The sequence below is a fragment of the Callithrix jacchus genome, chromosome 2 (genome assembly GCF_049354715.1).
Source record: "Callithrix jacchus isolate 240 chromosome 2, calJac240_pri, whole genome shotgun sequence".
Lineage (NCBI taxonomy): Eukaryota > Metazoa > Chordata > Mammalia > Primates > Cebidae > Callithrix > Callithrix jacchus.
In genome coordinates this window covers 205,043,321-205,069,563 of record NC_133503.1, presented here as the reverse complement: position 1 = coordinate 205,069,563, position 26,243 = coordinate 205,043,321, and the positions used below count along the sequence as shown (strand labels likewise).

Here is a 26,243-nt window from a genome sequence, read left to right as displayed (position 1 = left end):
GTTGGAGACTTGTTGCGGGGGGCGCGGGGGCGGGGGGGAGGGCGGGCAGGGATGCTGAGCTTGCTCTTGAAAGGCTGGGGAGAGACAATGTATCAATGCAACAGGGCTTGGCAGTGAGGAGGTTCAGGGGTAGGGAGGACAGAAAAGTCGCAGAAACAGGAGAAAGCTGGGGTTCCAGGAGGAGGGGAGGGAAGACGGTTCCTCTGAAGGTCAATAGGGAAGAGAGCCCTGGGCGCCTAGCCAGGGTAGGAGGCAGGGAGGGGGGCCAGGGCAGGGCCCTGGCGGAGGGGTCTCCAGAGCCACCTGGAGGAGCTTGAGATGAGGCCAGGGCAGGAGCTCAGGCCACTGAGTTGGACACGTGGAGAAGGCAGTGCAGGTGGCCTGGCCAGAGGCTCCTGGGAGGCTCCCACACCCGCGAGGCACAGGTTGGCGGAGACCCCGCCCAAACCAAGGGCGAAGCAACGGGGTGCAGGGCCGCTCCAGCTGCCGAGGATCAATGATCGTCCTTCATCCACGTGGGGCGCCACGAGAGGGCGGGGATCCGGTCCTGCAAGTGGACCCCGCCCTGGGCTGCCCACACCCCCACCCCTCCCCCGCAGCCGAGGGAGGCGGTCCTCCCCTTTAAAGGGAGGGGCCCTCAGGCTCCTCTGGAACTGGGGATCCCTGACCCAGGACGGCCTGGGGAGGGTCGGAGCTGACTCCCGCCAGGCTCCGCTGCAGCCCCTGACGGCCTCACGGGTGACTGGGCCGGGTCCTCGCCGCTCTGGGGACTCTGGGCCGGGGGCCGGGGGCGGGGCCGCTGCGCTGCGGGAAGCGGCCGCCGGGGGCGCTGCGGGAGCCGCGGTTAAAGCCCCGGAGCCGGCGCGCGCGCTCAGAGAGAGCCGAGCCGCCGCCGCCGTCCCCGCGCCCCGCGCCCCGCGCCCCGCGCCCCGCGCCCCCAGACTCCGCCCCGCGGCTGCACCTGGCGCGCCCCGGCCCCCCAGGGCGCAGAGCCATATTCGCCCACCTCCTCCCGAACCCCAGCTTGCTCGCGGTGCATGCGGCCCCCTTGGGCGCCCGGCCCCGGCTCCGGAACTCAGCGCTGCACCTGAGCGCGGGCCCGGCGGGGCGATGGGGAAGCTGCAGTCCAAGCACGGTGAGCCGCGGGCCGGGGCCGGGGGTCGGGGCGGGGGGCGGACGGGCGCGGGGCCGCCTCTCACTGTCGCTTCCTCTCCTCGCGCCGCAGCCGCCGCCGCCCGCAAGCGGAGGGAGAGCCCGGAAGGTGAGCGGGCGGACGGGGGGCGGGGGCCGCGACCCGGGCCGGGACCCTCGGAGCCCGGAGTCCGCGCGCGTCCTGCCCTGGAGCCCGCGGTGGGGGCACGGGGCCGCGGGTCTCCAGGAGCTCGCGGGACCCCCACGCCTACCCCTGCGCGCTCCCCGGGCGATGGGGACCCTGCGAAGGCGCAGCGCCCGCGGGGCTCACGGCGCGTCTCCTTCCCTCCTGCGTGCGGGTTTCCCGTGCGTCCGCCCCCCGGCCCGCAGGGGACAGCTTCGTGGCGTCCGCGTGTGCGAGCGACCGCAAAGGCGCGGAGGAAGCGGAGCGACGCGTGCGGGACAAGCAGGTAGGCGGCGGGGCGGCGGCTGGGGTCGCGCTGCGCACCTGCCCGGGGCAGGGAGTGCTGTCGGAGCTGTTCCTCGAGTCACACGGGGACAGACGGGGCGTGGGCCGCCATGGCTGCCCAAGTGACTTAGGGGCCAGGAGAGTTTGTCCCTCCCCGGCCTCCCGGACGTCTGGGAGTCCCATGGGGCGAGGCCTTCCGGGTGTCCCGTGCTGAGTGGTGGGTGGGGGAATAGGAATTCCTGGTCCTAGGCTGGGGCAGGGTGGAGACTCCATGTTTCGGGCTGGAGGAGCTGGGGAAGGGGAAGGGGCTGGACCTAGACATACGGAGGTCCTGGGGAGCGCGACGGCAGCATCCCAGCAGGAGGAGCTGGGGGAGGGGTGGGAGCTGCAGGCCTGGGGCATCACTGGCCATCGCCTCCGTGCTCGCTCAGCAAACATGGGAGTCACAGGCGGGGTGCCTCCCATCTCTGGGAGGGGTGACCACAAGCCTGCCAGAGGCTCACGAGACAGGGACATCTGCACAGCTAGCGCCCCCTAGACTGCAAGGCTGGCTTAGGACCCAGGTGGCCCTGAGGGTGGGTGAGGAAAGCTCTGTGTCTAAGAGCCAAGAACTGTCCAGGCCTGGGGCCCTGGAGGGACCTGGGGTAAGTGTTTGCTGAGGTGAGAAAGCTGACCTGAGATGTCATCGATGTCATTGTGAATTGGATCTGTGTCGACAGCCCCACCAGGTGGCCAGGCCCCCACCTGCCCCCTGCTTCCTCTCCACTGTCCCCAGAGGTCCCCAGACACAGAGCATGCTGGGTACGCAGTCAGCTTCCTTTCTGGAAGGTCATTGTTCTATCAGTTGTTCAAAAAAAGCTCTCCGTGTTCAGAGATATTTTTCTCCAGCTCTGTCTTGAGAAGGGGCTTAGGTTTGCCTGGAAATTAACATGCGATAGAGTTAGGATTGGTGCTTCCTGAGAGTGACCGTCTAACACCGGTGACAGTGCGATGCACACTCTCAGGTACAGAGACTTGGCTGGTCCTGTGAGCCTTTGTCTGGGATTGGGAGACCAGGGTGAGGCCAACCAGGGAGCTGCCCTGCCCATGGGTGATGAGGTCTGTGAAGCTCTCTAGAGCAGTCTGTGGGGAATCCGGAGTCCCTGGGGTTGCGCGTGGTGAGGACGAGTGTGAAGCTCTCGAGAGCAGCCTGTGGGGGATCCAGAGTCCCTGGGGTCGCTCATGGTGAGGAGGAGTCGTGCCATGGCCGCTGCACACTTGTGTGGCTGTTTTAAAAAGTGTTAGTGACTGTGGGGAGGATGGCTCCAGTCCTGAGCACAGGCTGCCCGCGCACCCTCACCCTCACCCTCACCGCCTGGTCTGCGGGACCAGCTTTAATTTTCTCCGTGCTCCCTGAGGCTGGCAGAAAACGATTCTGAAGACGAGAGTCACTGTTAATTGGAATGTTGCTGTGGACGGAGCGCGGACTTCCGCTAAGCAGCCCCGAGGAGGGTGCACCGAGGCTAACTCCAGAGGCAGCCTTGAAGCGAACACTCCGCCCAGACCCGCCTGGGCATCAAGGAGGCTATGGCCCTGGAGGGCTCTTGCCCACGTCTGCAGAAGGCAGCGGGTACAGCTCTGATTGGCCCATCTATGGCGGGTCCAAGCTTCCAGGATGCACTCGCAGGTCCCACCCCCATGCCACAACTGATCTGAGTGTGCCAACATGGTGCCTGTCTCCCAGAAGGAGGCAGCCTCACAGGGAGTTGGGATGGCTGCAGCCGTAAGACCTGATGGCTCGGGCCAGGGTCCAGGCCTTCACCTGCCCTGGCTTCCGGCAAACTCCCTGCTCAGCCCCATCATGTGGCTTGGTGTCTTCTGACTAGAGCCAGCCACAGTGCCTCAGACGTTCAGAGCCTGCAGCTGGCCTTCCCGCAGAGGCAGGGGTGGGGCTGCCCTCTCCCAGTCGCTGGGCACCCAGGAGCCACCGCTCACCTGTCCTCTGTGGGGCCAGAGGGCTGGATGTGCCAGTGGGATGCCCAGGTATCAGTCAATGGGAGCTGCTTCTTGTAGAAGATCCTGGGAAATTATGGCTTCATGGGCAGTGCACACCGTCGCATCAACACAGAAGCGGGGTGGGGGCAAGATACACATTTGCAGGAGGGACTCGGGCTGGTGCACGTGCACGTGCGACGAGAGACAGGGCAGCGTGGACCACACTCTGCTCAGTGCTCCACCACGTGCCACGCAGAAAGAGAGGTTGTCGGTGCCCCAGTCCAGCCAGCTCTACATTTGGGGGTACAAGCCACCCCAAGATGTCCAGGAGAACTGCAGCCTCCACAGGGAGCAGGGGCGCCTGGGGACGCCTCGGACACAGACCCCAAGTGCAGAAGGAAGGACATTGCCAGAAGAAAGACGACACATGGCTGCGCCTTGCCCTCCTCACCGGCTGGGCCACCTGGGGCCGCCTGTGCTGCCCTGTCCTCCTTCCTTCCGACTTGTGGCCGAGGTCCTTGGAGGATTTCATCTTGTTTTGGCTGAAGAGCTTACGTCTTTCCATTTCTTGAAAAACCCAGGCTGATTTGCAATCCTCAGAAACCAGTCATCAGCCCTGCAGCTTCGGGCCCCCCTGCGCCTGCTTTAGGCAGGTGGGGGTCCATCAGACGCATGTGGGACTCCGGAGAGAGGCGCGGGAACTGCAGCTGGTGAGCGCTGAGGCGGTTGTGCCGGAAGGGGCAGGGCTGTCTCGAGTGCTGTCCGCAAGTGCGTGTCTGTGCACTGGGCCCTGCCTCGCGCCTCCTGTGTAAGCAGCCAGGTGCTAGTGACACCAGAAGCGAAGCTTCGTCTGCCTCATATGAGCGCCGGGCTCTTCTTTCCCCCGGGGCGGCCACCGCCTGCTCAGAACCGGCTGGAGCAGGCAGCAAGTCCATGGCCACCTCAGGTCCAGGCCCCGACAAGGTGGGGGGAACATGCATCTTGCCACTGTCCTCCTGCCTAGGCTGGGGTTGGGGATTTGGCTGTTTCTGTTAGTCAGCCAGCCAGGAGTCTGGGCCACGGGCTCCTGCCCTCTACCCCTGCTTCGAGGCCAAGGGACACCCACCTGGTTGGCCCTGACCGAGGCAGTGAAGGAAGTCCTGGTCAAAGACCACAGTTGGGAGCCACGACGTGGCCATTTTACATGTGGCCCCCTTGCCAGCACCAGGTTTCTGTCATCCCATCGTAAGCAGAGGCAGCTTGTGGGGTGGCTCGACAGCCTCTGGACCCAGTGCTGCCACTCACAGCATGGCCATGGGCCTCGTGCCTGGGCTTCTCCTTCTCCCGGAGGCACGTGGGCCGCCTGCTTCCCCTTGTCCTTCGAGGAAAGACAAAAGGGACAGAAGGACCTGGGATGGTAGCTGCCACAGGACTGCTCCATTCTCCACAAGCCGGGCAGCAAGGGCCATCTGGAGAGCAGCCCCCATGCGGCCGGGCCCTTACTGTGCCTTCCTGGGCTTTTGCTGCATGTGCCGGGGTGCTCCAAGCCAGAGGGGTGTGTCAGACAGTGAGTTCGTGCCAAGATGCCGCGGGCCCACCCCGTCCTGGGTCAGAGCTGTTAGCGAGTTCTCACGGCATGAGCAGGCAGGGTTGGCAGGGCCTGCATCCTCCCGGTGTGGCTTGGTGTGCTGGGAGCAGAGGTCACTGGGTGGAAGTGGGGTCACGCTCTCCTTGTAGAGAAGAAGCCTCTGGCCTCCCAGCTGCTGTTCTTCAGTTGGCAAAGGCACACTTTATGGAAGCAGCCATGCTCGGGGCCAGGCACACCTGGATTTGGAGGTGCCCAGCCTACCCCAGGATCCAGAAAGCTACCCACCGAGTCACTGCATCCCTGGAGTTCTAAAGGCTGAGCCCCGTAGCCTTCCTGCTGGGCTCTCAGACAGATGCCTGCATCAGAAAGTCCCTGGGTTATGATGAGAGGCCTGTGACACCCCAGGGCATTGTTGGGGAAGCCTCAGGAGGCCCACAGCAGCCCCTGCTCAGGTGAGGTCAGCTTTTTGGGGCGGCCCTGCCCGCTCATGCCGCTACAGGCACTTCAGGGTGGGCTGCTCCCAGCAGGACTGCGGTTCAGCCTGTCCATGTGTGGAACCCAAGGGGCCTGTGTTTCGTCCTGGGGCACGCGTGCCCGGAGGGTTCCTGTGGCTCTGTCCTCTCATGGGTCTTACCAGCCGTGGCCCCTCTCCTGTTAGGCTTGCCTTCCTGAACATGGGAAGGGGTCCCAAGCCCAGGATCCCTAATCGGTTCTGAGGGCTGGAAAGCTTTCAGTCCCTGCCACCCTCTGAGCCCTTGTCTGTCACGGATCATGACTGTCAGTTGTCCCTGCAGGTATGGGAGGAGCCCTTCCCACGCAGCTGTTGGGTTAACGCTGGAACCATGGGAGCAGATGCGTGGTGTGTGGGAGGGGTCGCCCAGGTAGCAGGATCCCCCACACGCTGGACACTCCCCAGTGTGCAGTAGCCTGCTGGGGCAGAGCTGGTGGAGCTGGTGGTGCTGGCCTGGGTCAGCACCACGGCTCTGGCCACCGCCTCGAGGCCGAGAAGCCTGGATCTGCTGGGACCCTGGTCCACTCTCACGGTGAGCTGCACCCTTGGAGCTTTTTCATGTTGGCAAATACTTGGCAGGGCACCATCTGGCAGCCTTTCACACCAGAGTTAAACAAATTGGGTCTATTCGACCCTGTCCTTTGCAGAGCTGGGTTCACTGGAGGTGATGGCCAGCCCTCAGCAGCCGGAGGGGGAGGGTTTGTTTTCCTTTTGTTCTGCAGAATCTGCCAAGGAAATTGTAAATAGTTTTGCGCTCTGAAATCAGAGAAGCTAAAAAGCACGAAGTACTGTAACTGAAAAATTCAAAGTGGAGATTATTGTGATGCTAAGTGTCTTGGTGGATTTGGACGAGAGCCTGGCCAGGGGCTGATGGGAATGGGGCACCCGCCTTCTGTCTTCGGTGAGGTTCCAGAGCACTCATGTTGGTGGCTGGCAGGAACCTCCAGGGCTCCCACCTGCCCTTAAGACCATGGTTCTGCGTGGACGTACCCAGGATGAGGCCTCGAGTCTGCTAAGGGGGAGGTGACAAGAGCTACAGCTGCTTTTGGATAATAGAGTCCACCCCATCCTCATTCCCTCAGAGGATAACGGAACCCACCCCATCCTCATTCCCACACAGGATAACAGAGCCCACCTCATCCTCATTCCCTCAGAGGATAACGGAGCCCACCCCATCCTCATTCCCACAAAGGATAACGGAGTCGACCCCTTCCTGTTTCCCACACAGGATAAGGGAGCTGATCCCATCCTAGTTCTCACAACGACCTACCGGGACGTGGTGCAAAACTGCCGCCCTTGGTGGCCTCCCTGCTATCCCGGGGACCCGGGTGGCCTGGCACTCTGGTGGGCGTCTGGGCCTCAGCATTGCTCACGTCTCTCTGCCCGTCATCGCCGCCTACTCTCTGGGCTATTGGGTGAGCCCAGCTCAGCTGTCCCGAGGCCCCGCCAGGCTGATGGCCAGGTCCATGTGTTCCACACCCTTCAGGGCAGCCACTCATGCCTGAGACCAGCCAATCCCAGGCCGGGCTGGAGGGGCCGTTTCAATGGCTCCGATTTCACTCCTGAGGGCTATGGTGTGGAAAGGACACTGCCCGTTCGGCTTCCGGCCGTGGAAGTCCGGGCTGCCTTGGCCTTGTGCTGGTGGACGGAGCAGGATGTACCCTCCCTTGTCACAGACTTGTCCTGGGCACTGCCTCAAGAGGAGGAAACAAACACAGCAGGGCTGAGTCCTGGAGCCAGGACCCAACCCAGAAGCCCCTCAGAGCCTGCACCCGTCCCAGGGCCTGAGCTGCTCTCAGGCTGCTGGGAGAGCTAGACAGGGGACATTGGAAGGAAGGCCTGCAGGGCCCGGGGTGCTGGGGTGCGGGAGAGGCCAGGTCGGGATACAGGGCCCGGGGCGCTGGGGTGCGGGAGGGGCTGGGCAGGGGTTGGGGCTGCTGCTCAGCGTGGGTGTCAGGGCAGTGTGTGGTGAGGACACATGGAGGAAGCGTGGCCGTCCAGAGGCTTCCAGGTGTTGAGGTCAGTGCAAAGTCCCTGAGGCAGGAGTAGGCTGGAGGACGGGATGGTATCAGGCAGGGCCTTCAGGAGATGTGAGGGAGGAGGAAGAATGGCAGCCCCTACCCATCTCCCTCTGCCCAAAAGAAACCATGGTCACAGCCCGCAGGTGTGTGCCAGCCTCTGTATTGTGGGAGGCCAGACCTGGTGTCTGTGGAGCCCTACACCTGCAGACCTGCCAGACGGCCTTCGGGTGATGCTTTGGGGTGGAGGACCCCCGCCCACCCTGGAGACCCGTGGTCCTCAGGCTCGGAGCCCTATCCTCCCGGCTGTGGAGCAGCGTGGCCCTTCCTGTCCTCCCACTCATTTGCTGAAAGCGATTTTGTTTTCTGTGAAACAAAGCTGACATGAGCCTGTGAATGCGCTATCGGGCATTTCCTGAGCTTTCCCAGGCCCGAGACGTGTTTTAGGCAGCAGCTGGCTCACATGTGTTGGGAGAGACTGGTCACAGTCTCGGCGACTCTGGGGCTTGTGCTCAGATGGTGATGCCTGGCCCCCTGGTCCCAGGGTGGCAGGGGGAGGCGGCAAATTGGCAGCTGCCCCACAGGCTGAGCAGCGCCCAGAAGAAAGGCCCAAGGCTGGAGCACAGAGGCAGCCCGGATGCCTCTGGTTGGTAGTCAGGGCCCTGCCGGGCTTTGCTTGGAGGCATCATGTCAGTTTCACCACCTCCTGGGAGGGGAGCCCCGTCCATGCCAACCACCTGGCTGTGCCCAGGGGAAGCCGTCCGGGAGGCCCGTTCTTGGGGTCTGTGTGCCTGTCGTGGGGAGAGCGTGGTGCAGGCTGGGCCCACGGGAGGAATGCCCTTGGCCTTTGAAGGGGCATGGGGCACCATCCCTGCTTTGGGCCGTCTGGGGTAGCAGCAGGTGGCAACGTCTCACCTCTGTTCACAGCGCAGTCTGGGAGCCTCAGAGCACTGTGGGTGAGTCCTGGGTCAAAGGGCACAGTGACCAGGCCAGAGCCCACCTTCCCGCTGTCCCCATGGCAGGCAGTGATTGCCTCCAGCTCTAGTGACCGGGGAGGTGTCCCTGGCTGCCTTCACCTCCCCTGCCAATCATGCCTCCCATCCCCGCTCCCTGTGCTGGCTCCTCTTCTTTCGAGTTTGGAGTGACCCCAAGATACTGCAAGTGTGGCTTTTCGTGCAGCTCACAGCTCGTCCTGTGCACCCTGCAGCCTGCAGGCCTTGGGCCCAGCGCCCTTCCTGAAACAAGATCGTGTGTCTTGTAACAAAGGCGTCTGTGGTCTCCTCTGAACGCTTATCTCTCATGCATGGGGTCTCACCGCACTCCTCCGAGAGTGGGCTGCGGCTCGTGGCTGTGGCTCCCTCTGCAGCCTCATTCCATAGCAAAGCCACAGGTGGGCAGTGGGCCCTCCTTCCCTCTCACAGCCACAGGTGGGCAGTGGGCCCTCCTTCCCTCTCACAGCCACAGGTGGGCGGTGAGCCCTCTTTCCCTCTCACAGCCACAGGTGGGCAGTGGGCCCTCCTTCCCTCTCACAGCCACAGGTGGGCAGTGGGCCCTCCTTCCCTCTCACAGCCACAGGTGGGCGGTGAGCCCTCTTTCCCTCTCACAGAGCCCCTCGCCAGCCATGGCACGGCCCTCATGGAGGTGATGATGAGATTGTCGTGTGTGGGACATGCGGCTTAGGTGCTTAAGAGGAAGAAAGGGCCTTTATTACCTTTTTGAGTAGCTCAGTCCTCGGAGTCTGGGGCTGGGATCAAATATGAGCCCCTCAGCGAGCATTTCCCACTCTTCTGTCTCTCTCTGGCATTTCCCACTCTTCTGTCTCTCTCCTCTGGCATTTCCCACTCTTCTGTCTCTCTCTGGCATTTCCCACTCTTCTGTCTCTCTCTGGCATTTCCCACTCTTCTGTCTCGTCTCTCTCTGGCATTTCCCACTCTTCTGTCTCTCTCTGGCATTTCCCACTCTTCTGTCTCGTCTCTCTCTGGCATTTCCCACTCTTCTGTCTCTCTCTGGCATTTCCCACTCTTCTGTCTCTGGGAAGGACATCGACGCTGCACATTCACATACGGTGTCTTCCAAATTAGAAAAAAGGAAACCCTAAAACAGCAGGGTTCTTTCCAGCTTTGGAACTAATTCCTTTGAAATAGGAAACATGAGGCTTTCATGTGAAAGGAAACAAAAATGTCTGCTGGGTTTTTCCTGGGGAAGAATTGGGATGGAAGGGAAGCGGATCTGGCCCTGCCCTCAAGGCCCGGTGGAATTCAGCCTCCGCGTGGGGCAGTCGGGGGTGCAGCAGTTCGGGAGTTCAGGCCTGAGTCGCAGCTTGGTTCTGTGTGCTCTGTGGCCCGGTAGTGGCCCGAGGGTGGAAGGTCTGTCACCCTGGGCTTTCCATTTTCTGTGACATGAGGGACCGTTGGCTCTGAAGACACAAACAGTGGCAGGTGGGATTAGGAGAGCTGAGTCCAGCGTTTAGTGTCAGAATTTCAGGATGCTGAGAACCGAAACCAGGGAATAAAGCTTCGGCAGAGTTTATAATCACGCCTCTCTTCTGGGCAAAAGCACACGCATGTATGTGTGCACATGTATGGTATGTTCATGTGTGTATGTGTACGTGTGGTGTGTTCACATATGTGCATACACAGGTGTATTCACACGTGCACACAGGTTACACACACGCACATAGGTCTATATTTAATACCTGAGCTGAAAACATTTCAAGGCATCCACTCTCCACCCCCAGCCCCGGTCACCCTGCTCAGCCTCAGCCACACCTGGCTGAGGGGGAGACTCTGGGACGGCTGTGGCTTCCTATTCTTGAGCTAGGTGTGGGCTCAGTGGCACTCACGGCTTCTGCCTCCTGTCCCCGTCGGTGAATGTGGGTAAAGTGTCCCCGAGTCTCTCTCTCCACACGTGGCTGGGAGAGGGAAGCCCGGCCGTCTGGTCTGAAAGCTAGGTCTTGTCACGTTCTTTTCTGCGTGGTTTTACATTGGGGTTAATTTCATGGACAGGGCAGCCCTGGGCCTGTTCATATCACTCATTTGTTCACTTTCACTTGTAAGGATGCCCCACGGGCTGATGCTGGGCCTGGTGCCCCTTGACCCCTCGGCGTGGTCCACTGTCCCCTCAGGCTGAGCATCCACCCTACTGGCAGTGCTGGGCCCTGCAGGGACCCTTCCTTAGCTCACGGCATTTATTGGGTAAGGGGACAGATGCCAACACAGAAGCCTGGTGGGCCAGGGGCGGGGGGAGTGAGGCGTCTCCACGTATTTTCTATCTAAATGATGGAGACGATGAAAAGCTGCTGTGAGAGGCCGATGAGGAGGGAGATGGAAACATTTCTATTTTCTGGTCCCACAGGAAGTTAAGTCACAGCAGGACTCTGGCTTATGACGACATCTGAGTATTTTAGGAAACCTTTTGACCCCAAAGGTACTGCTTTTCTAGATATAAATTTCATACGTGGTTATCAAAAGCTTTCTCAAAACAGTCCTAACCCGGAAGAACCGATGGGCAAAATCTGCAGACGCCGCCCAGATCTCGAGGCTGCGTCTGAATGTCCCTGGGGCTGCAGTGGGAAGCCCGGCCCCACCGCCCTCCCCGCAGGGCCTTGGCCTCCTGGTCCTTAAATCTTTCACAGAACAGCGAGTACAGCCTGCAGGAACCGGCCTGCGGTGCTGCCGTAACCTCTGTGGGTCCCAGCTGCACATGCGTCGGAATTATTAAGCCCGTAAAACCACATTGTCACATCTGAAACTGTTTAGCCGTTGAAACCAAGACTTCCACTTCAAAGCCGGGGGCGTTTCCAGACAGGCGGCTGGTGGGTCACCTTGAAGTCCAATTCCATCCTGTGGCGGCCGCAGAAGTGGGCCCCCAGCACCTCCTTGTAAAAAAACACAGTCCCCACCGGCGGTAGGCTCCTGTCCCACAGTGACATTCTGGAGAGGCCTCTTTGCATTTGAGCTCCCAGCAGGGAGGAAGTGAGTGGAGCGGTGGGGGGTGTTCTTTGCGTTTAATTAAAGAGCATTGGAAAGGACGGCCCACCCCTCTCAGGCCCTAGGCCCTCTCCCTGCTGCTCCGGCCCCTCCCCCAGGGCTGCCTGCAGCCTGCTGTGACCCAGCCGGCCTCCTCCATTTCCTGCCAGCCTCAGCTTCCACCTGGTCTCATAAGGTGCCCCCACTACCACCAGCCTAAACAGCAAGGCCCTGTCCCTCAGCCCCGGAGCCTGCACCCTTGACCTTGCTGGCCCCTCTCCACCTATCACCAGTGACACTCCCCCTGCTCTTCTACCCCCTGTGGGGTGTCCCAGCCCTTGGGGTTCCTTGGGATCCTGGCATCACCGTCTGCCTTTTCCCCAGAGGCCCCGTTCTGACCTGTGTGCCATGTCCCGAGGCTCCCCTCCGTGAGCCCCCCGCTGGGCACCCACTTCAGCCTACCACGCCCCATGTCCTCGCAGCCCCCGAGGCAGGAGGTCACTGCTGGTCTGCATGTGGCCTTGGTCCTGACACTCCAGGTGCCTCCCGACTCCCCTGAGGCGGCCATGGGTGCCTCAAGAGCCTGACAAGCACCCACCTTGCTCCTCACAACAGCCCTGTAATTCTGGCAGGATTAGCCCCGAGGAGCAGCGTGGCCAGGGGGTGGCAGCAATGACCCGGACATGGGCCAGGTTGTCACCCCACCCTTCCTCTCAGCTCCTGGAGGCCCCGGGTACAGCTCCAGAGCCACTGCTTGACCCACCAAGGGCGGGGAGATGCACTGAGGCCATTTTCCCGATGGCCAGAACTTCCAGCCAGGGGCTATGCCTGACAGGGGGTCCTGACCGCAGTGGGGGGCGGCTGGGGTGTGGGGTGCAGCCGGGGAGGGGCTGTGGACCCCAGGGCGTCAGGTGCTGCTGGTGGCAATGGAGGCTGTAGGAGAGAGGCCTGTCCTGTGTTGGGCGGCACAGGAGCTGCGCCTTCTGGACAACGCCCCAGACGTGGGGCTCCACACCCACTGCAGAGGGACCTGGGCGCCCCAAGTTTGGGAAAATGCTGCCCAACATACCCATGCGGTTCTCCAAAGCCCTTTCTAGGGCTCCCCAAAAGGAGCCTGCTCCCTGCCCCATCCCATCTCTGTCCCTCACATCTCTCTTCCCCTCTGTCTCTCTCCTCCTCACTCCCTCTCCTCTGCCTGGGCTCCTGCCACCTGCACCCTCCCGACTCCTGCGGAGATGTTGGGCTCTGGCGGAGGCTCCCAGCCCGGCCTCCTGGACCTGCCATGCTGTTGCCTGTTTATCAGGGCTGGTATTTCCAGAACCCTACATCAGGGCTTAGGTCGTGACCCGGCGGCCATGTCTTCTCTGTGGGTCACCAAGTGCTTCCCACTGGGGGCTCCACTAGGGTGGGGGCCAACAGCTGCCCTCTCGAGGCCCAGGAGGGGACAGTGCCTCCCTGCGTTTGCGAGACATTGGGAAAGGTGCCTGGAAACGTGTGCTCACCTTCCCACCGGGAACAGGACATCAGCTGCTCCAGGAGGCTCCCAGAGGCGCCTGCACTGGCCCTTCTGGGTTGAGGGCCAGCAGATGACACCTGTGATTGGGCTGCTTGGTGCCCTGCAGGAGTTCCAGCAGACGGGGTGGCTCTGGGGGGCAGTGGTGCTCCAGCTGCTGGGCACTGCCAAGTGCTGGCACAAGTGGGAACACGCTCCTTTTGACTTTCCCGACGAAGTCAGGAGTTGAGGTTTTGCAAGAGTGTCTCTGTGCCTGGCCGCCTGTGGAGGCCGTTGTTTACATCTCACTCTCTGGGCTGGGGCTGGGAGGGGAGCTGGGGGCTGGAGGACAAGAGCTCAGCCCTGTGCCTGTGGCAGGAGGCAGGTGTCCTCACCATCCTGGTGAGACATGGACAGTGGCCTTGGCTCATGGATCGGGTGGCCTCCCCAAGCACCCCTGCACGTGTGAGGTACTGCCACGGGGCTGTGGGACCTGAAGCAGAGGTGGCGTGTTGATGCCGTGTGACAGACGCCTGCTGCTGGCTCTGGTCCTGGAGGCCTCTGTGGGGCTGGGGTCAGACCCTCCTCCAGAATCTGAGGTGAGGCTGAGGGAGGGAGGGGGGCGGAGCTGCTCAGGCAGATGCAGCTGCTTCCCTTATGGATGAGGCCCCTTGGGGCAGGCCCGTGTTGCAGCTGTGTCTTCCCAGGGCCCGGGAGAGTGCCCAGCATTGCAGAAGGATGCTGTGGGCAGCAGGGCACAGCCGTGGCAGGAGGGGACAGTGGGCACAGGGAAGCCTGGAGGCCAGCTGTGGGGTCCCTGTGACATGGAGGGGTCTGGGGGGTGCAGGGCAGTGGGATAAGCTAGAGGAGGTGCCTAGGCACCCCAGGCCGGAAGCACAGCCAGAACAGGAAGGGAGGATGGGGGCACAGGCTGGGGGGGATCACAGGAGGGGCTCACTGGGGGCAGGGCCAGAGGGACTGATGGGGAGGGTGGGTCCACGGGAGGGCGAGGCCAGGTGGGGACTGCATGTCAGGGAGGGGAAGCTGAGGCTGGTGGGTGCCGGGGCGCATCAGGCCAGGCCTGTGGGGCCCTGTGTGCGGCCTGGGCCTCTCAGGAAGTCTTCCCAGTGGGGAGGGGCTGCACATCTGGCCAGCAGCCCGGGGGCAGGTTTTATAAGTTGCAATTAAAGCTCTTGGCCTTCTAGTTAACCCAGCAGCGTAGATTAAAGGGCAGTTTGACGTGACCAGGATGGCTCTGGCTGGAATCACCGCCCACAGAGGCCAGGGTGGCTCTGGCTACAGATGCTCGATTTTTTCCCGTTTGAGCTTCTCTGCGTCTCAGAGGTAGTTGTGACTTGGCCCTTAGAAAAATCGATGTACGTTGTAGGGCTGAGGTGCACGTGGATATGTCTTTTGTTAATGGGCTTTTCCCCTGCGTTGGGAACTCAGGCATGAGCAGGTTGGCGCAGCCCCGGCTGGTTGGCACACGTGGCTAAGTGCTGTGCTTTTGCTTGGTTAGTCCAGTTTAGGTTGTTCATTGTAGCTTGGTGGGTTGGAGTGCGGGAAGCATTTCCAGAAAGCAGCCGTGGGTCTGTGCAGGTTCCGTCTTGAACAGCCGCGCCCCTTCTCCTGCCACCCGTGTGTTTAGACTCCTGTCTGTGACCGGTGACATCCCCACAAGCGCGCTCAGAAGCTTTTACAAACACGCCGGGACCGCGCTTGCGTTTCCACTGTGGTGACTTCCCGCCTGGACTGCATGACGAGCTTGGTTTCGCACTTCACATTTTCAGCAAGTCATGGGGAGCACTTAAAAATCCCTTAAAAGACACCCCACCCCCCCACCGCGCTGCCGGCTGCCTGTCCTCGGGGGCCGCCACACCTTCGGCTCCTCTGGGTTCTGGCCCGTTCCGGGAAGCTGCTGCTGCTGCCTGCCATCTGGGTAGCGACGTGGCCTCCATGAGACTTCGGTGAGAGCTCTTTAGCAAGGGGTGCTGTGCGTGCCGGGCCCCAGGCCCCCCGGAACATCACTGCAGCTTGTGAGGAAGCTCGGGGCACCCCGCACGGTGCAGGAAGCCCTGACGGGAGGTGAACTGGGTGCCCCGGTCGATGGGGGGAATGCGGTGGGGGGGACCAAGAACCCTGGGGGGCCTTCACCACGCAGGTTCCCTGCACCCTCCCCAGATCCCAGAGGTCTGGGCTGGGGCTTCAAGGGTGGACGCGGAGGCCTTGGGCCACCTGCCTTGGCATTTAGAGTCACTTTCCCTCCCTCCCAGCCCCCTCAGCCTGGGCGTCCGTGGCCTCGGCTGCCCTTATGACACCATTTTAGTCAGCAGCCAGCTCCTTGCACCTGGACAAGCCCCCCTGAGGGCCTTGAGCTTCCAGCACCCGGTCCGTCCCTTGAGGACGCTGTGTCCATGGGCGCGCACCTCTGGGGCTCTGGGCAGGGCTCACTGCTCCACAGAAGCCTGGGACTGCAGCCTCAGCAATTATTCTGATTTTGAAAATAATAATACTAATAACCCCAAGCCCGGTTTTCAGAGAGGATTTGGTCTCCTCCACCTGGACAGAGCGGGCCCCTCCCAGTGGTGCCTCCCGGCTGCGTGGACTCTCAAGGGCCTCGAAAGGCCGTAGCGGTCAGTCCCGGAATGTCAGGACCGCAGCCTCCAGGAGAGAGGCCTACTTTCTATCATCAGCTGTTTTGTTTCTTATTAAAATGAGGGCAAGTCCTCCTGCCTCCCACTGGGTGCCGCCCACCCTGCCTTGGTGCCTCCTCGGCGGCCGGCAGGAGACCTCAGCTCCAGGGGGGCCCTCGGCTCAGCCACCAGGAGGGCGGGGTCCTGGGTCTGACTCAACGATACTCAGACTTGGCGACAGCACCTCAGAACCCACGTGTGGATGGAGTCTGGCCCGGTCCCTCTCCCTGCCTGAGGCCTGGGGTGGCAGCTCGCCAGCCTGGAACCTTCCACCATACCCTGCTCTGACCGTGGCCAATGATCACGGTCAGGAGGTGCTTGGGGGGGTCCAGGTGCCCTCGAGGGAGACCCTGCTCAGCCTCCTGCCCAGGCCAGGCTCCAGGGACCCCAGGGGTCTGGCAGCCCCGTGGGAGGTCAGAAGAGATGAAGGGCACATGACTCCCCCGTCAGGAGCAAAGGATGAAGCCATGGGGACCGTGAGGGCAGTCCCAGCTGGGCAGCCCTGAGGTCCTGCGTCCACTCACAGAGACCAACTCAGCCCCAAAGTCATCTCCAGGTTCAGGCCCCAGGACTCAGCTCTGCGCTGTGTCTCCTCGAGGGCTCTCCACAGCTTTGCAGGTACCAGGAGTCAGAAACAGAGACACAGTTGCCCATCCCTCCGGCCCGCCCGCCTGAGAGCTGTCTGCTCTCAGGAGATGCCCCGGGGCCGGGGGTGCTGGGGTGAGGGCTCCGCATCTCCCCCACTGCAAAGGGCCTCTGCCGTGACCACGGCCTGTCTCCTTTCTCCGTGTCATATGGCTATAGATTATTCGTGAGGACCCACGTGAGCACCCCCTCAGCTAACGCCACTGGAATGTTTGAAGGTTTTCCCCATCTTCGTAACTGGCAGCCCTAGGAGGGGCCCTGGGGTCCTGGGCAGCCACGGGGCAGTGGCTGGAGTCTTCTCATCAGGCTCCGGTGGACAGTGCTGGGAGCAGGCGCTGGAGCAAAGGGGCAAGCATGTCTCCTCTTGCATTTAGCGTGATCCAGCGTGGGGCCCCGGCCAGGGCGATCCCCGGGACTGACTTTGAACAGATAGTTCAGGCAGCTTCGTCTTCCACCTGAAAAGGCTTTCGGGACCCGACAACATGGGAATGTCTGTGTGTTTTGCTTCCTAAAAATCTGAGGCTGAGTGGGGCATGAAGGGTTGGTGTTTCTGGACCCAGAGATTGAGATGCCCCAGGAGGCCTAAGGCTAGTGTCCAGCTCTAATCTAGCCGCCCAGAGCTCCTGCCCATCTCCCCAACCTGCCTACTGAGTTGTGCAGCCACTGACTGCCCTGTTCTTCCTGCAGGAGCTGCCCAACAGGGACCCTAAGGAGGGGCCTTTCCGGGAGGAGCAGTGTCCGCTAGAGGGTAAGTGCAGCCTCCGCAGCCCTCCCTCCCCAAACCTTGAAGATTTCGCTGCGTACCAAGGCAATGCCAGCAAACCGCCCTTCAAACACCCTTGGGTGCAGAGTCAGAGACACTTCCCAGGCTTAGTTCTTAACAAGCACCTAGCAGCTCGGCTCAGGGGTCCTCGCTGGACTGGCAGCTGGGATCTGGCAGTGGAGATGCAAAAGGCCCCGCCTGTGGCCAGAGCCCTAAGGGTGAGCTCTGTGGGCCTGTTTGTGGATGGGACGGCTCTGTATAAAGGTGACCTGTGCATTCTCAAGTCAGCCCTGGGTCAGAGGGTATGTGAGACGCTGGCCTGGCCTGAGTCGCTGCCATGCCTGTGTGCCTCGGTAGTGGCAGTCCTGCCAGTGGCGTGTGGCCGGTTGGCACTTAGCTTACCCGTGGGTCTGTGGGAGGCTGCTGGGAGGCCGGGCAGCAGAGCCGCCTTCAGACAGCTCCTGAGACCGAGAGAGGCACCCACACCCCCTTGGTGGGAAGGCAGGCCCAGAGTATCATCCCAGCTCAGGCTCAGAGGTGCACCTGTCTGCGGGTGCTGAGCTGGGACAGGCCCATGCTCCTATCCTGGGGACATGGGTGGCAAGCACCAGAGAACGATGGAGTCACTGCTCCCCAGAAATGAGAGTGCTGTTCATCCGTCCTGCCCAGAAGCTGGGGGGAGGGGCTCCCTGTTGACACACTCAGTGCAAGGTGGCCTGCACGGCCTGGGGGCTCGGTGCCGGGGTTCTGGAGTGGAGGTCGTGGGGACTGTGTCTATGGGGAGGAAGGGAGGCCCCAGCCAACTTCCCCCATCCCTGAGGTAGTCATCAGGGTCTGGAGCCACTGCAGCCTGGGGAGAAGAGAGCACACCTGGCTGTGACTGGCTGGGGTGGGACCTCCCTCCCCTCTGCAGGGGTCCCAAGATCGGGCTCTCAGCTCAGGCGTGTCTGGATGGGATCACAGTGCAGTGAGGCGAGGGCAGCAACAGCCCCCAGCAGGCAACATCCTTCATGTCCCCTCTACCAGCCCCATCACCATCTCTTGTCCCCCTAGTGACACTGCCCTCTGAGAAAGCTGAGGGCCGAGAGCTCATGGGACAACTCCTCAGCACGGATGACGGGGAGAGGGCAGCAAACCGAGAGGGCCCTGGAGGACCAGGCGGGCAGCGCCTCAACATTGACGTAGGTCTCTCTCCCACCTTACCTGTGGGGACACATCCCTGGGGTTGGGGGCACAGGGACAGATGTGTGCTGCCCTAAAATGGGCATCTGTGGACACTGCGTGGTTCACTCAGTTTTTCCCACGGTTTACCCAGTTTAAGGCAAAACTCCAAGATGCAGCCAAGTCAGCAGGAGCCAGCGGGTGCAGGAGTGGGCGGGCGTGGGAGCCGGAGGGGGCAGGATGTTGCTGTGAATTTGTCCAAAACCCACTGATCTAGCATTCGATAACGAGCAGCATTCCCAGTCTTGGTGCCCTTAGCACCACAGGAGTATTACGGACAGCCCGACTTCCCGCCTGCTGGAGGCAGAGCACAGGGGCTTCCGTGTCCCTGGGAGGGCTCAGGGAGGAATGGGGTCTCTGTGTTCAGTCAAGATTTCTGGAATTGACAACACTTGACAGTCAGTGTGTCCTCTCCTCCCTCTGGGTAATGTGGGGCGCTTGCATGAGCTGAGACAGGTGTCACTGTGGGGAAACCGAGTCACGGGGCATGAAGCTGGGTCCCCCTGAGGAAGGCTGGAGCTGGGCAAGAAAGGCTCTGCTGGTTCCAAGGCTTTGGCTCCAGCCACGCTGCGCTCTACTCCTCCTTTCCGGCTGGCACGAGGGACCCCTGGGAAAGGCCCCAGAAGACGCTGCCCCCTATGGAGTCGGGGGTCACTGGTGTGTTGGCCTGGCTAGGAGGTGAGGTCCCAGCCCCCTGTGCCCCTGCAGGCACTCCAGTGCGACGTCTCGATGGAGGAGGACGACCGCCAGGAGTGGACGTTCACACTGTACGACTTTGACAACAGTGGAAAGGTCACCAGGGAGGTAGTGAGCTTGTGTTTGCTTCAGGTCTGCCGGCAGAGCCATTCGGGCCGACTAGTAGACAGCCGGTGGCGGGGGGACGGACGGACCGTGCTGGCCTCGAGGCATCTTGGGACAGGAGGGGACCGCTGGGTGAGAGGTCCTCAGGCCAGCTGGGCTGGCATCTCCCCAGGGCCTGGGGCTCATGCATTGCCGGGCTGAGCCTGCACCATTACAGGGGAGCTGTAGCTCCCCTGCTGCAGGGCTGCCCTCAGGGCACTGGAGGCACTCGCAGGGCACCCGGCCACGACCAAGGCTGCTCAGAGAAGATGCCTGTGTCGGTCCCTGAGGTGTGTTGGCAGCTGCGAGGATGGTGCAGGAAGGGGCAGGGCTGGGTGTGTCTTCTGGCAGGGAGGCGGGTGGCATCCCCTGCAGTCTGCTCTGTCACTGACATCAATGCCCGGCCCCAGGACATGTCCAGCCTCATGCACACCATCTATGAGGTCGTGGGTGCCTCGGTCAACCACTCCTCGGGCAGCAGCAAGACCCTCCGTGTGAAGCTGACTGTCAGCCCAGAGCCCACCAGCAAGAAGAAGGAGGGTCCTCCCGCTGGCCAGGGTGAGCAAGGCCTGGGGACACACAGAAGGACCTTCTCCACACTGGCAGGGGCCTAAACTGTGTGCTGGGGACAGGGAGGAACAAGTGAGTGGATGGAGGAGTGAGCAGGGGAATGAATGAGTGGACAAATGAGTGGGTGCGTGAATTGAGTGGGTGACTGAGTGACGAGTGAATGGATGGGAGAGTGAATGGGTGAGTGAAGAATGAATGAGTGAATGGGTGGGAGAGTGGGTGGGTGGGTGAGTGAGGAGTGAGTGAATGTGTGAGTGAAGAATGAATGAGTGAATGGGTGGGAGAGTGGGTGGGTGGGTGAGTGACAAGTAAGTGAATGTGTGAGTGAAGAATGAATGAGTGAATGGATGGGAGAGTGGGTGGGTGGGTGAGTGACGACTGAGTGAATGTGTGAGTGAAGAATGAATGAGTGAATGGGTGGGAGAGTGGGTGGGTGGGTGAGTGAGGAGTGAGTGAATGTGAGTGAAGAATGAATGAGTGAATGGATGGGAGAGTGGGTGGGTGAGTGAAGAATGAATGAGTGAATGGATGGGAGAGTGGGTGGGTGGGTGAGTGAAGAATGAATGAGTGAATGGATGGGATAGTGAGTGGGTGGGTGGGTGAGTGAGGAGTGAGTGAATGTGTGAGTGAAGAATGAATGAGTGAATGGATGGGAGAGTGGGTGGGTGGGTGAGTGAGGAGTGAGTGAATGTGTGAGTGAAGAATGAATGAGTGAATGGATGGGAGAGTGAGTGGGTGGGTGAGTGAGGAGTGAGTGAATGTGTGAGTGAAGAATGAATGAGTGAATGGATGGGAGAGTGGGTGGGTGGGTGAGTGAGGAGTGAGTGGGTGAGTGAATAAGCAGATGAGTGTGTTAATGTATGAATGAATGAGAGAATGAGTGAGTGCACGAATGAAGGAGGGACTGAGTGACAGCAGGACCCCCTCTTTCAGACCGGATGCCCACCCACAGCAGGACAGAGGGCGAGCTGGTAGAGGAGCCAAGGGCGGCCGACAGGAGGTTGTCTGCACACGTCAGGTGAGGCTGGGGCACCAGGGTGGGGCTGTGCCTTAGGCGGGAGCACCTTGGCCACACCGCTGCTTCCCACACACCACAGGCCAGGCACCGTCCTCTAGGTCACACCTGCTGGGGGCACCTGGGCTGGTAGCTCTGTGGGGCATGGTCCCTTCCAGCATCATCCAGCACCCTGGCTGAGCTGGGCCTCCGAGTCTGTCGAAGTAGATGGCTTTGAGGGGCAGCAGCCATGGCAGCCTCGACACCCTCAGTCTGGACTTGCCATGGCTCCCTGTGGTGCCACTCAACAGCTTTGGGTGCAACAGGGCTAGGGGTGGCTTGGGCGGTGGCTGAAGGTAGTTGAGGCAGTGGCTGAGGGGGGCTGGGGTGGTGCCTGAGGGGGGCTGGGGTGGTGGCTGATGGTGGCTGGGGCAGTGGCTGATGGTGGCTGGGGCAGTGGCTGAGTGTGGCTGGGGCAGTGGCTGCCACAGTGGCTACAATGGTCCCAGTGTGGTCAACAGGGGCCACTACAGCATGAGCGGCTCCCTAGAGTGCCTGCGGCTCTGGGGCGTGGGACCTGGAACAGAGATTGCAGGGTTCTGGGGGGCGGTGTGACCTTCTCTGGATGGCACGTGGCTGTGTCTGTGCTGAGTCATCCACTCTTCTCCCTGCTTCTCGAGGAGGCGGGTGCTGGTCAGGTGCACCCCAAACCCCTGCCGCCTGCTGCAGGCACCCCGTCATCAGGGGTGCACCGCCCAGCCTGTGCAGGAATCAAGCCCTGCTCTGTTCTCGACACAGGAGGCCCAGCACTGACCCCCAGCCCTGCTCAGAGCAGGGGCCCTACTGCGTGGACGAGAACACAGAGCGCAGGAACCACTACCTGGACCTCGCTGGGATCGAGAACTACACTTCCAGATTCAGTCCTGGTAGGTCCCGGAGGCCACCCTGGATGCGAAGCCCTGGATGTGGGTGCCCTTGAAGGTCCTGGATTCCTGCAGCCCTGAGTTGGGGGGCCACCCCACCTGGCACCTAGGTCCTTCCACAGCTACCTGCTGGTACTGCCCAAAAGCCAGGCGGGTGCCCCTTCTAGGTGTGTGTGTGGCAGGGGGTACTTGGTTCAAAGTGAGATGGAAAACATCGCGTTTGCATTCAGGAAAATCCTGCCTTGGGGTGAGAAGTCGGTATTTTAGGGTAGAGTCACCGGCTCACTCAATAGAGGAGGTTGTCTAGTAGTGTGGATGGCAGGCAGTGTGGACAGCAGGCAGGCAGTGTGGACAACAGGCAGTGTAGACAGCAGGCAGGCAGTGTGGACAGCAGGCAGTGTAGACAGCAGGCAGGCAGTGTGGACAGCAGGCAGTATAGACAGCAGGCAGGCAGTGTAGACAGCAGGCAGGCAGTGTGGACAACAGGCAGTGAAGACAGCAGGCAGGCAGTGTGGACAGCAGGCAGTGTAGACAGCAGGCAGGCAGTGTAGACAGCAGGCAGGCAGTGTGGACAACAGGCAGTGTAGACAGCAGGCAGGCAGTGTAGACAACAGGCAGTATAGACAGCAGGCAGGCAGTGTGGACAGCAGGCAGTGTAGACAGCAGGCAGGCAGTGTAGACAGCAGGCAGGCAGTGTGGACAACAGGCAGTGTAGACAGCAGGCAGGCAGTGTAGACAACAGGCAGTATAGACAGCAGGCAGGCAGTGTAGACAGCAGGCAGGCAGTGTGGACAGCAGGCAGTGTAGACAGCAGGCAGGCAGTATAGACAGCAGGCAGGCAGTGTGGACAACAGGCAGTATAGACAGCAGGCAGTGTAGACAGCAGGCAGGCAGTGTGGACAGCAGGCAGTGTAGACAGCAGGCAGGCAGTATAGACAGCAGGCAGGCAGTGTGGACAACAGGCAGTATAGACAGCAGGCAGGCAGTGTAGATAGGAGGCAGGCAGTGTGGACAACAGGCAGTGTAGACAGCAGGCAGTGTAGACAGCAGGCAGGCAGTGTGGACAGCAGGCAGTGTAGACAGCAGGCAGGCAGTGTAGACAGCAGGCAGGCAGTGTGGACAACAGGCAGTGTAGACAGCAGGCAGGCAGTGTGGACAGCAGGCAGTGTAGACAGCAGGCAGGCAGTGTGGACAGCAGGCAGGCAGTGTGGACAGCAGGCAGGCAGTGTGGACAACAGGCAGTATAGACAGCAGGCAGGCAGTGTAGACAGCAGGCAGGCAGTATAGACAGCAGGCAGGCAGTGTAGACAGCAGGCAGGCAGTATAGACAGCAGGCAGGCAGTGTGGACAGCAGGCAGGCAGTGTGGACAACAGGCAGGCAGTGTAGACAGCAGGCAGGCAGTGTGGACAGCAGGCAGGCAGTGTGGACAGCAGGCAGGCAGTGTGGACAACAGGCAGTATAGACCGCAGGCAGGCAGTGTAGATAGGAGGCAGGCAGTGTGGACAACAGGCAGTGTAGAGAGCAGGCAGGCAGTGTAGACAGCAGGTAGGCAGTGTGGACAACAGGCAGTGTAGATAGGAGGCAGGCAGTGTGGACAGCAGGCAGTGTGGACAGCAGGCAGGCAGTGTGGACAACAGGCAGTGTAGATAGGAGGCAGGCAGTGTGGACAGCAGGCAGTGTGGACAGCAGGCAGTGTAGACAGCAGGCAGGCAGTGTAGACAGCAGGCAGGCAGTATAGACAGCAGGCAGGCAGTGTGGACAACAGGCAGTATAGACAGCAGGCAGGCAGTGTAGACAACAGGCAGGCAGTGTAGACAGCAGGCAGGCAGTGTGGACAACAGGCAGTGTAGACAGCAGGCAGGCAGTGTGGACAGCAGGCAGGCAGTGTGGACAACAGGCAGTGTAGACAGCAGGCAGGCAGTGTAGACAACAGGCAGTATAGACAGCAGGCAGGCAGTGTAGACAGCAGGCAGGCAGTGTGGACAGCAGGCAGTGTAGACAGCAGGCAGGCAGTGTAGACGGCAGGCAGGCAGTGTGGATGGCAGGCAGGCAGTGTAGACAGCAGGCAAGCAGTGTGGATGGCAGGCAGGCAGTATGGACAACAGGTGGTGTGGACAGCAGGCAGTGTAGACAACAGGCGGTATGGACAGCAGGCAGGCAGTGTGGACAGCAGGCAGTGTGGACAGTGTGGATGACGGGCGGTGTGGACGGCAGGCAGGCAGTGTGGACAGCAGAAGGTGTGGACAGTGTGGATGGCAGGCAGGCAGTGTGGACACAGGCAGTGTAGACAACAGGCGGTGTAGATGGCAGGCAGGCAGTGTGGACAGTGTGGATGACAGGCAGTGTGGACGGCAGGCAGTGTGGAGGAAAGCAGACTGTGGACGGCAGGCAGTGTGGAGGAAAGCAGACTGTGGACGGCAGGCAGTGTAGACAGTAGCAGCCTGCCCAGCATGTGCTCATTCGCAACCAGCAGCACCCCTGTGTGGCCTGCAGGAAGATTCCTGGATCAAAGCCCAGGCCACTCCCTAAGGGTTGGGGCCAAGTCCTTCTCATAACACCCATTCTAGGTGTCCACAGGGGCAGGAGGGGTGGCGCTGGATCTTGGGGTACCCAGGCCACTCCCTAAGGGTTGGGGCCAAGTCCCTCTCATAACAGCCATTCTAGGTGTCCACAGGGGCAGGAGGGGTGGCGCTGGATCTTGGGGTACCCAGGCCACTCCCCAAGGGCTGGGGCCAAGTTCCTCTCATAATCCACACTTTAGGGATCCACATGGCAGGAGGGGTGTGTCCCTCTCGTAACTCCTGCCTTAGGAGTCCACGGGGCAGGAGGGGTGGCGCTGGATTGGGGTCAGGTCCCTCTCATAACCCCTGCTCTAGGAGTCCATATGGCAGGAGGGGTGGGGCTGGATCGGGGTCACAGGGGCTCAGTGTGCCGTGTGCAGACCCCGGCCTCCTTGGCCACGCTCTGCACAGGAGCTGCACACAGGGCTTACACGGCGCTTATGAAGGTGTCAGCCCCGGGTCCTTGTGGAATCTGTTTTGTGATGAGGGGATGTGAATCCTGAGGTGCCCTCCCTGATGGGGTCTCAGCTGTGTGAGGAGAGAAGCTTTGCTCCCAGGACATGCAGTGGGGGCAGGGTGGAGGAGTTGGCCTTCACAGGGAGCTGCGGAGCCAGACAGCAGGTCACCCCCAGGGGCCGGCCCTTCCTCTCAGGACCTGTGACCATCTGACTACAAACTGGCTCACAGGCTGGCCTCAGATGGGACTCGCTGGCGCAGCTCTTCCAGCGGGCCCTGGGCAGTCGGCCATTTCGGAGGAGATGGGAACCCAGCTGCGTGCCCTGGCCTATACTCCCAGTGCCTCACCCTCTGACCTGTGTCCACAGGGTCCCCTCCTGTGCAGGCCAAGCAGGAGCCCCAGGCCAGGGCCTCACACCTCCAGGGCCGGTGCCGCTCCCAGGAGCCGGACACACACACCGTGTACCATCGCAGGTCACAGGTGCTGGTGGAACACACTGTGCCAGCCTCGGAGCCTGCTGCCAGGGCCCTGGACGTGCAGCCCCGCCTGAAGGGGCCAGAGAAGCAGTTCCTCAAGTCCCCCAAGGGCTCCGGGAAGCCAGCCGGGATGCCAGGCAGCAGCAAGTCTGGGAAAGCCTTCAGCTACTACCTGCCGGCTGTCCTGCCCCCACAGGCCCCTCAGGACGGCCACCACCTCCCACAGCCTCCCCCGCAGCCCCCACCACAGGTCTATGGCCACAAGCGGTCCCGGCAAAAGGGCAGGGAGAGCCACTCGCCACTCAAGGCCCCACACGCCCAGCCCGCCGCGGTGGAGCACGAGGTGGTGCGGGACCTGCCGCCCACGCCAGCGGGAGAGGGCTTCGTGGTGCCAGTGATCCAGCGGCACGAGCACCACCACCACCACGAGCACCACCACCACCACCACCACCACCACTTCCACCCGTCGTAGCACCGCCGCTGGCACACCTCCCAGCGCAGCATGGCCCACACGCCCGCAGGCGGGAAGCAGAGCAGGTGCCCGCTGTGTGCCCGTGGGGAGCCTGGTACCCCCCCACCTCCAACAGCGAACAGCAGCCGACTGCAGGTGCCTGCGTGGTGGAGGTGGCACAGCTTGGTCACGCGGCCCAGGTGCCCTCTGCTCTCTTGCCCTCAGTGCCACGTGGCGGCGCACATGTCTGAGGCTGCTGTTTCCCAGCTTTAAAGCTTGTCTGTGTAACCCATAAAACCTGTACGTGAGCGTGGAAGACACACTTGTATCCGCTTTCCTTTATGATTCCAAAGTGAGGCCCTGGAGGGCACGGGGCGTGCCCAGATGCGGGGGTGGGTGTTCCTCCCAGGGCTTGGTGCTGTGGGCGCTGTAGGTGCTGTAGGCCGTCCCAGTGCGAGGCCGGGAGCCATTGGGAAAGCCAAGGCTTTGCGTGGCTCATGTGTCATGAAGTCAGAGGG

At 61.6% G+C, this 26,243-nt stretch overlaps 1 protein-coding gene across 4 annotated transcripts; it reads left to right on the top strand.

Moving 5' to 3' along the window:
* Positions 1-873: 873 nt before the first annotated feature.
* NKD2 (NKD inhibitor of Wnt signaling pathway 2) lies at positions 874-26,045 on the top strand. Of its 4 annotated transcripts, XM_054252355.2 has the most exons (11): positions 874-1,135; positions 1,226-1,261; positions 1,522-1,601; positions 14,779-15,215; positions 17,156-17,216; positions 18,285-18,412; positions 19,161-19,256; positions 19,703-19,850; positions 20,796-20,880; positions 21,655-21,782; positions 25,166-26,045. In XM_054252355.2, exons 6-11 carry the CDS (start codon positions 18,323-18,325, stop codon positions 25,744-25,746), a joined length of 1,128 nt encoding a protein of 375 aa, XP_054108330.1. In that variant the 5' UTR covers positions 874-1,135; positions 1,226-1,261; positions 1,522-1,601; positions 14,779-15,215; positions 17,156-17,216; positions 18,285-18,322; the 3' UTR covers positions 25,747-26,045. The 4 variants fall into 4 exon arrangements, with proteins under 4 accessions (XP_054108330.1, XP_035147715.1, XP_078222085.1 ...); XM_035291824.3 differs by lacking the exon at positions 14,779-15,215; XM_078365959.1 differs by lacking the exon at positions 14,779-15,215 and having other exon boundaries at positions 20,781-20,880.
* Positions 26,046-26,243: the final 198 nt, after the last annotated feature.